General features: G+C 36.9%; 1 protein-coding gene across 6 annotated transcripts in view; it reads right to left on the reverse strand.

Annotated features, from left to right (window-relative positions):
* KDM6A (lysine demethylase 6A) overlaps positions 1-10,237 on the reverse strand; it is a 204,092-nt gene that overhangs the window by 45,508 nt on the left and 148,347 nt on the right. The window contains exons 11-17 of one of the 6 annotated variants that reach the window (XM_040632725.1): positions 7,137-7,235; positions 6,762-6,981; positions 6,068-6,202; positions 5,461-5,616; positions 4,803-4,898; positions 3,761-3,862; positions 2,706-3,101 (exon numbers count right to left, since the gene is read on the reverse strand). In XM_040632725.1, the coding sequence (XP_040488659.1) occupies positions 2,706-3,101; positions 3,761-3,862; positions 4,803-4,898; positions 5,461-5,616; positions 6,068-6,202; positions 6,762-6,981; positions 7,137-7,235 (1,204 nt within the window). The remainder of the gene's footprint in view (positions 1-2,705; positions 3,102-3,760; positions 3,863-4,802; positions 4,899-5,460; positions 5,617-6,067; positions 6,203-6,761; positions 6,982-7,136; positions 7,236-10,237) is intronic. The other 5 variants (XM_040632697.1, XM_040632731.1, XM_040632702.1 and 2 more) reach the window with 5 other exon arrangements.

Consider the following 10,237-nt stretch of genomic DNA (forward strand, 5'->3'; position numbering starts at 1 on the left):
GTGTTGGAACTGTCTATACTTATTGCTTTCAATTTCTTTTCCCATTTTATGTTGAAGCCAACTACAGTTAGGCTTTTGCCCCCACCAATCCACTGAAATTGTTCTCATCCAAATGTTTTCTGTAAAGTGTCATACAGAAAATATTTTAGGCTTTGTGGGCCATATAGTCTGTTACACATTTTTTTTTAAAGAAATGCAAAATCCATTCTTCATTTGTGGGCTGTAAAAACAAAAACAGTAACAAAAGCAGCTCGTGGTCATGGGGTAGATTTGGCTTGTGCCCCTTAGTTTTTCCTGGCCCCAGCAATTCACCAAATACCTCAGATGGTCAATTCCCAGTCCTTACCTTACCAGGCCAACGAACACTGTATGATTTATACTTTGATCATGCTTTCCTCCTTGAAAGAGTTTCTTCACTTGGTTTCCAGGGCATCACTCATATTCTCCTGTATCTCCTACTGCCTCACAGGTCACTCCTCTTCTAGCCTCGTTTGCTAGTTCTTCAATTTCCCGACCTACTACACTGGAATGCCCCCAAGGCTTGCGGCCTTGAGTTCTTCTTTCCTCCATCTACTGCCCCCCACCCCCTACCTGCCGCCCCCATGAGCTCACCCAGACTCACGAATCCCTTGAGGTAGGTCAGGCTAGCTTGGACTCCTCTCTTTCACACCCCACTCTATCAGCTAATCCCATCAGTTCTACCTTCCAAATGAACCCAAAAGCTGACCACTTCTATTGCTGCCATTCTGGGTCTAGACACCACCGTCTCTTAATTTGGCTTATAGCAATAATCTCCAAATCTGTCACATCATTTCTACCTTTGCTTCCTTTAGTCTATCTACAGAGTACCAGAGAGAATCTAGTTAAAAACTAAGTTAGATCATGTTACTCCTCCATTCAAAAACCCCTTACAGTTTCCCATGTAACACAATAAAAATCCAATACCCCTTATAGTAGCTTACCAGGCTGAACATGATTCACACGGTCTGTTTCCAGCTGGACCACATTTACCTCCCTTCTCACCCTTAGCTGGCCTGGCTCAGCCATGCTTGCCCCCTTGATTTAAAGCCTCAAAAAATGCAGAACACACTCCAACCTTAGGGCCTACTGCTCCTTGCTGCTCCCTGGGCTTGGAACACTCTTACCACAAATACCTTCAAGGCATGTAACTCTTTAAGGTCTTTATTCAAATGTCGCCTTCCAGTGAAGCCTTCCCTGACCTTTCTATGTATAATTGTGAATTCTCTACTACTGATCTCTAGTACTCCCCAGCTCCCCTTTCTAATACACTTTTCCAGAGAACTAATCATATCATTACCTAATATTCTATATATAATGCTTGTTTATTTTTTTTAACCTGCATGAATTAAGACATGTTTGCTTTTTTACCCCCAGAACCTCAAATAGGACATGGATACATTAGGTGCTCAACATTTAAGGATAACTACTAATCATTCTAGAAGAGATGGTCCCACCAACAGTAGCGCTTTAGGAATAAACTTAAAAGTTTTAGAAAAAGAACTTATCTTGGTTTGACCAATAATATAAGGCCAACCAGAAATAAGTCAAATATTTCTCACAGTAGACTAATAAAAGTACAAATAATTTGGCAATATGTGTTAGCAACACTTTTTTTTGATGCTTACTCTTTGACCCTTCAGTTCCACTCTGAAACATCCCTTCCAAGGAAACAATCTAAAACATAGGAAAAACTATGTGCATAATATTTAGAAGTAAAAACTTAGAAATTATGTCTAACAGTGAACTGAGTAAAATATGACACATATCTTTGACAGAAATAATGTTCATGTGGGGCGCCTGGGTGGCACAGCAGTTAAGCGTCTGCCTTCGGCTCAGGGCGTGATCCCGGCGTTATGGGATCGAGCCCCACATCAGGCTCCTACGCTATGAGCCTGCTTCTTCCTCTCCCACTCCCCCTGCTTGTGTTCCCTCTCTCACTGGCTGTCTCTATCTCTGTCGAATAAATAAATAAAATCTTTAAAAAAAAAAAAAAAAGAAATAATGTTCATGAAATCTACTATTCTGTTTTGAATACTTCAGTGGCTCCACTTTGCCTTCAGGACAAATCAGGCACTACCTTCCTCAGCCTGATATTTCGCCCTTCCCCTCTTCATAATCTATACTCTAGGCACACTTCAACAGTTCTCTCCCCTCCCAAATTCTCCAATTTCTGGAGACTCTTAACATCTTAGTTTATGTGCCCTCCTATGGCAGCACTTTTTACCAAAGTCATGCTTCATAGTAATTTATGGTAACTGCTTCTTTAATGGTTTTTGCCTACCACAGTGAATACCTAAAACTCAGCATAAGCACCTGATCTTAAGTAGGTAATATATGTAGAAATGAACTAAATAACATTACATAAATGTGTATGCCGTTGTAAATTAACAGAACGTTTTGGGGGACTGTATGATCTATTTTTTCTTTTGGGAAGTTCCAAGATTGTGTGGGTGTGTGCATGCGTGCTTGTATGGGGAGAATTTTATAATGGAAAAGAAAATATACTCGGGTGTGTGTGTGGGTGTGTGTGTATAGGGAGTCAAAATATAGTTAATAACATTATAATACTATAAAATGCTTATAAAAACAGTTGCTCAAACTTCTTTTTCCTCTCAAAATGCATAAAACCAAATAAAGACAACTATTATATGAGCAGCCAACAAGGCAGCTAGTCCTTCTATTACCTGAGTGGAGTTAGATAGTTGGTTTTTCCACGGCTCCTCTGCGCTGCTGGTCAGGTTTGTGCGGTTATGAGGTAGAGTGAGTGCGTTTCGCTGCAGGTAAGGCACGTTTCCATTACTTCCACTTCCCGTTATGTGATTATTGCCTATCAAAATAGTGTCTGTACTCCCCAGCGTTCTGGATGTGCTACAGGGAACATGGCCTGTAGAAAAGGGTCCATTGGCCAAAGGCTGCCCAGGACAGGCAGGGCGGACTCCAGGCTGAGAGACGCTAGGCACTCTGGTCAGAGCAAGCTGTGGCTGCTGGCCAGAGACTGAGTTTGTAGGCAGTGATGAGTCAGCTGTTGGCCCATTAGGAATTCCAGTAGATCGTACCTGTGCAACTCCTGTTTGTCTCATCTGTCAAAAAGCAAATGAAAAATATATGCTGCTTATGTGGCCCATAAGGTAGAGAACCAGAATATAAAGGTGTGTAACCAGCTAATCTCTGATTTTACCCTGACTTTTAATTTCTCTAGGTTGAAAAATACACACTTTCAAAAACAAGAAGTTGTGTTTGTTCATATTTAGATTAGCTCCCTCAGAAAAGCTGAAATCTGTTTTGAGAAACATCCCTTCAGTAATGATAAAAGAAAGCAGCTGAAAATTATGAAAACTCTGGAATTTATAGGTCTCTTCCCCAAGCAGAAAACAGGGGATCTCAAATTTTCTTTTTATTTTATTTATATGCCAGAACCTCCAAACTAAACAAGTCCTGAGAACCTCACCTCAGTTTAGGATAGTTTGTTAAGTATTAAATAATATAAATAAACCCTTAGAACATAGGCAAAAGAGCATGTAAATAAGTAACAAGATACCAAGTCTTGTGCTCAAAATTAAATTTACAGCTGTTTTTACCTAAAAATCTCTGTCCATTATTAGTATTTTAAGAAGCAAGATTACTAAATTCCACCAAATACTGGCAGAAAGAAGTGGGCACGAACATGCTCTAAAAGGATGTTTTAGTCAAGGAAAAAAAAAATGCTAACAAATTTTAGGGAAAAAAATGCTATACACACTTGGTGTTGCTGCATTAAGACAAACTGACTTTCCAGCTGTTCCAGCATCAGTTTCTGTGCTGGATTTAAGTTATTTCTATTTGCACGGAGCTGTTCCAAGTGCTAGAAGAAGAAGAAAGGAGAATACAGTCAAAGGCATATCTAAGAAACCAGCTCAAGCTCACTATTCTAAGCAACTTTGTCCTGACTAGACCAACTCAGAACTGCTATCTAGTCAAAGATATGGATTCCTGATCAACAGCAATCAACCCCAAGATGAAGCCCTTAAAGAAGTTTGAGAAAGTAAGAAGTAAACATTCACCTAAAGAAGTTTACTATAATGTGATATTTGAGACAAATGGGCATAAAATTTTACTCGTCAGTACAGTGTTTTTCAGTATTCACAAAGAAAGTTCTTTAAGCTTAAAAATGCATCATGTCAAGTACATTCAAAGCAGCACTGTTCGGAATAGGAAAAGTCTGAAGACAGCCTGACTGTCTAAAACTAGTGCTCTGCTTAAAGAAAGGTGTGACATCTACATAAAGAAGTATGCTGTAGCCATAAAAGAACAAAGAAGCTCTTTATATACTGACCTGGAAAGGTCTGTATAAATACATTAACAATATATATAGCATTCTACCATTTGTGTAAAAAAGGAGAAAAATAATAACATATGAGAGAAGGAGGATGCATATTTGCTTATCCATGCATGACATATCTCAGGAAAAGATAGGTGAACTAATAACACGGACTGGCTGTGAGGAGGAGAACTAAGTGGGTAGGAGCAGGAACTGGAAGAATTTACTCTGTTTAGCCTATAATCATATTGGTGCAGTTTGAACCATGTGAATATATCGCCTATTTAAAAATAAAACTAAAAATAAGTGAAAAATCAAGAATAAATTATCCCATTACTCTGATAAATGTGGGTTCATTTTGCTTATGTGCGTATTAATTAGATTTATTGTCACTCAACCTTAAGAATACTTAAAAATTTAAAGTTTACCGCTTCTACTCTTTTTTAAGAGGAAAAACAATCTGTCAAAAGTGTATCTTACATACCTGTAATTTCTGTGGTGTCAAACACCACGAATGAGCTTGTTGCTGTACTGGAGGATGTGACACTGCATGGCCACTACTCCAATTATCAGAAGTATTCTGAGGAAAATTGATAAAAAAAAAAAAAAATTAAAGAATATTTGGTTAAATCCATGGAGTTAACAATAATGACTAATGAAGGCCAGATGACTATGAATTGGAATATTACATATAAAAATGTTATGACATTAAATTCTTTTAAAAATAATTTTACATGCGTAACAAATTTGGGAGATCATAAATTTAAAACAAAAATATTCTTTAATAAGCCACCCAAAAAGGCCCACCCCTAAACTATGGCCCAAATGGCTAACCTAAACACCATGCTGTCCACTAGATCCAACAATAAATTTATCTCAATGTCAGGAGGAAGTGATGATGAAAAGTGTGTTGAAATCTTAACGGCAGGGAGATGAATAAAATGATTTGATGAATGCAAATTTATTCCTACTTTCTATATTTAATATGATGCTAAGAATCTGGGATGGAAAAACTCAAACCTTTCACTCTTTGATGTCCACAAATTTAAAATAAAGGACAGGAGATAGTCAAACTGCACAAGTTCAGGGCAGTTGGGAGTTTCCTTTTTGACTGGGGTTTTCTATTTCTCTAAAACATATACCTTTGTTGGACTAGATGTTCTTTTCCTCTTGGCAGGACTGGACAGGTCATCTACTTGGCTAGAAGGAATCATGTGTAGTGGCAAGGACTGCTGTGAAATTGGTGTTTGACTGAGGCCTACTACAGGTTCAGTATTTGGATGATGAGGTTTACATGCCTAAGAATCACAGAAGGAAGACAAAAATAGGGTTCTATATATTCTTAGTTCATTCCTTCAAATTATAAAACTTTACAAACTGCATATTTTTCAAAGCTATGTGGACATCGCTGATTGCAATTATTGAAAATCAAAATCAAATGAATCATCAATGGAGGAATGTGTACCTTCCTTTGAAAAACTGCTTCTAAAAATTAAACAAACCACTGCAGCATTATTTTAAGAAATCTCCTTCAAAATCATGAAAATGCACAAAGGTTCTAAATTGGCACCCCAAAACTTCTTCCCATATCAGAGGGAGTTTTATTTTGATCTAGATTCCCTTCATAATTACAGCAAAAGGCTTTTCATTAATAAAAGCCTCCTGTACTTAGTAAAATACGCTTGACCACTACAGATTGAAAAGAACCCTTACAGCTGGGCACCTGCAGAACATAACCCAACTTCTCACCTGCTGTGCTGTGTTCATGGCACCCTGCCTGGAGGTAAGCTCTGCGGGGATTGGTAGGCTCCACGCCTCCTCAATACTAGGAAGTAATTTAGTTTTATTCTGTAGACTACCTTGTGGAAGGTTACACAACTGAGCCTAGGAAAAATTATGTAAAAAGCAAATTTAACACAAGCCTACTTGAGTAAGAGCAAGTCCACTAAATCTTCCTAAATGCTATAACTAATTGTTTTTAAAAGAAAATAGATTCTTAATTTGGGGTTTCAGAAAGATACTAAGTATAAAGAGGGTAACCGGAATATAAACCTTTGTGAGAATTAAAACAAAGCTGAGCTCTGTTTTCAGAGTTCTCATAGCTGTCTTCTCATGAAACTCCAAGCAAGAGTGAAAGACAGTGTTTGTGTTCTTTTCTCTAAAATGCTATGACAACTTAAAAATGTAGACAGCACATAGAAAAAAATTATGTAAATTAATATGCATCAACAGTAAATGTGCAAAAGAGCATCTTTTAAATACTGCATATCTTACTTAAAATGAAGAGTAAAATAATATTACAAGCTATGGTATGTTTACAAAATATGGAAACAAATTATAGACATCAAAACACAACTAGACAAACTTTCCAGCCACCCGCCTCCTGCCTGAGTGTCATGGGGAAACATGTGCCTTTAAAAAACTGTTATTTAAAAAGTTTTACCTGTAAATACTTAATTCGTGCTGCAAGTGCAGAGGTATTACTACAACTTTTGCTTCTGGTTGCATTTAAGTAGCATTTAATGGCATCCTGAGGCTGGTTGCAGGATTCGTAGAGTGTGCCTAGGTCCATCCAGGCTGCAGCATGGCCATGGTCCAACTGTACAGCACAAATGTAAGCCTGTAAAGCATCCATAGGCTGATTTTGCTGCTGATACAGCACGCTAGAAAGAGAAAGTCAGGGGGGGAAAAAAAAAAAAAAAGGTCAACTAAGAAGAACTACTTAGCTTCTCACGTGATATTAACTACCAAGTATATTACAAGTGATGCAACTGTTGTATATCAAGTATAAAACCATTATTTTTATATAACGTCTTACCCTATTGAACACCACGTGTCTGCACTTGCTTCTGATTTATCAATAGACTGCCTATAAGATATAAAGGCATCCTGAACTTTCCCAATACTTGAATAGCACCTGAGAGGGGAGGGGGGGAAAAAATCCAGACAATTCCATTAATAATAATTAATTTTCTGAAAAATGGACTACATATATCAAAGCAAATAAAAATCCTAATAAGCTAACATATTTCTATGAATGTGTATACATATATAAAATTATAATGTACATAATTAACCATTCAGTAAACTATATTACAGTTTATCTGATAAGTGCTAAAGCATGCCGCATTAATGAACAATATTAAAATCATTAAAGGCCGTATTACTTCAATATCATATAGAGAGTTGAAAGCGCACACGTGCACACACATGCACCTGCCATTCCACTTAAATAGCTTGATCTATTTATATAGCTTATGTTCAGTAAGAATACAGAGTTAAAAACCAAGAAAACCATTCTACGTTGGTAAGACTTGCTGAATCAGATTTCAGTTCTCCTTTCCTAAATAATAACCATGAGGTCAATCATTCTGTAATTCGTAAAAAATACAAACATTAAGATGCCGGTAAAATCAAGCTAACTATCAAAAACAGTAATAATAAGGTGAGTGCAATATTTCACGACACGTAAGGGTAGCAAGGTATGATTAAAGTTTCAAGGACCTGTCATTTTCTTAATGCAGATGTACCGGATGGATACACAGAGCAGCAGCTGAAACTATAAATACAGAAATTATCTTCTTAGTGCTTGGCACTAAGGAAAAAAGAAAAAAACAAAACCCAGTCCCTGCCTTCAAGGAGTTTACAATTTAGTTGAGGATTGAAGACACATTACAAATGTCATGATGCCGTTATCATATGGCTGACACAGACAAGAACCTGTATGAGAATTTAGGGTAGAAGACACCACAATACACACTACAGGATTTAGGAAAAGCAAGAAAGGGAAGGATAACACTAAGGAATTTGAATGTGCATAGATGCATATCGTTTAGAACAGTAACGAACAGTGATTACCAAATATCAGCCAGTATATGGCAATCTGGCCGTGAAAATAAAATGGAAAAATAACATATACTTACATACATAAATTTTCCATTAAACTAATTAATATTTATATTGCAACCAACTTACTGTGAAATACAACTGGCTGAGTAAACAGCAAAAAATTCTTAAATATATTTAGATCCCCATAATTATTCTTTGAAATTTTACTAATTCATGTAATCCAAAGTCTGGGAATCACTGATTCAGACAGAGAAGATGAGAGAAGGCATTTCAAAATGTTGAACAGTATGAGCAAAACCTAATGTATAGAAGACAGCACAGATACAGAGTAGAGAATTATAAATCCAGCCCAAGGATAACCTGAAGTTTTTGTTCTTCTAACAAGAGAAATGGCACCAAGAAAGCACTTCACAGGAATATTAATCTGCTAAAAATGTGTAGGAATAAACTGAAAGGAAAATAAATTATGGACAGTAAAAAAGAAGGCAGCGATACTCACTTGTTCGGAACAGGCCAAAATTGGGGTAAAAGTAATGAAAATGGCAAGAAAGAAAAAGAAAGGAGAAACAGTAAACCAAAAAGACAGATAAAGACTTTGTGACCAACTGATTAGACATCCATGGGGGGGGGGGGTATAACTTAGATTTAAGCCTGAGCAAAGAGAGTGTAAAAAAATGCATAAATAAAAGGTGACCTCACTGGCAAAACTAAAAGGAGAGGAGATGGTCTGGAAAAGAATATAATGAATGAGGTCTGAAATATGCTTACTTTGATGTGAGGTGAGAACACTAAAATGGGTAATATTTGGTAAAGAACAGGAGATGTGGTCCTGAAATTTAATACCGTGAAATACAGAGCTCTAGATTTGGAATTCATCCACATAGAAGAGAGGGTTTAAGAACATAGGACACCTACAAGGGAGAGGTGAAAATAAGCCTAAGGAATCACTCATCTTGTGGATTGGGCAATAAGAAATGTCAGTGTCTGAGACAGAGAAGGCAGGGTCAGAGAGTGCCTGCAAACTTTTAGGAAGGGAGAATTGAGGAGAAGTCATTAACAATGCCAAATAGGGACAGACACCACAAAGGAAGGAATTGCTTAACAGATAGTAGAAAATACATTCTGTTTGTTGTTGTTAAACCAAAGCCAAATTTCAGATTTATAGACAAATTTACCCAACCACTGGGAGGAATAAGCCGTAATTCCCCAAACCAATGTTTTCACATTCCATTCCTACAAAGTGAAAGTAGGAAACCAATGTGCCCAAATGCAGATGTCCCAGTCCAACCACCAACCACTTTTCCTCTAATAAAACTTAACTAAGTTCTCCTGAGACAGCCTTGCGTCTCTGAAATAGCAATGAGTGAACCAAGGCTCTAGTTCGTGTTCTGATTTAGTTACCTGTGTGCTGCAACCCTGGACAAAACATTTACTCCTCTGAACTCACTTTGTATTATCTATAAAATGACAGGGTTTACAGAGTGAAGCAGTTGACCTCCCTGGTCCCTCCTAGCTCTAACATTCTATAGTTCTGTGATAACAAAGTCAGTGATTAGTACTAGTATAAGAGCATTACCACATTACCCTTGTATTATAATATATACATGCCAAATGACATCTTCAACACAGGCCTGAATGCAAAGGTAAGTAGTAAAAAGCCTTAGAAATATTAGGGTCATCAAATCCCAAAGTTGCTTACTGACACTTGAGGTCTCCATTCAGAGCTTTAATAACTTTTAAAATATATATTATTTATAAAAATTTTCTCACAACAAAAAGGATTAGAAGCAACACATCAGAAGGCAGTGAAGGAAGTCAAAAAAAGTAAACATCAACGAAAAAAGTCTAAAACAATTGTCGGATTATGTTATTACGGCTAAAAAAAAAATGAACATCTAACATGATAATCTCAAACTCCAAAACGAATTAGACTGACGTAAGTAAACTTTATTTGAGAAATCGTAAATCATGTTGTATATCTGGAAAATTTTATCTGAAAAGATTCAAATAAAAGCATCTCGGTGGCTTAAAATGTAGTCAGTTAACTAAAATTTAAAAAAAAAAAAAAAA

This window comes from Ursus maritimus, assembly GCF_017311325.1.
Source record: "Ursus maritimus isolate PB19 chromosome X unlocalized genomic scaffold, ASM1731132v1 scaffold_X1, whole genome shotgun sequence".
Lineage (NCBI taxonomy): Eukaryota > Metazoa > Chordata > Mammalia > Carnivora > Ursidae > Ursus > Ursus maritimus.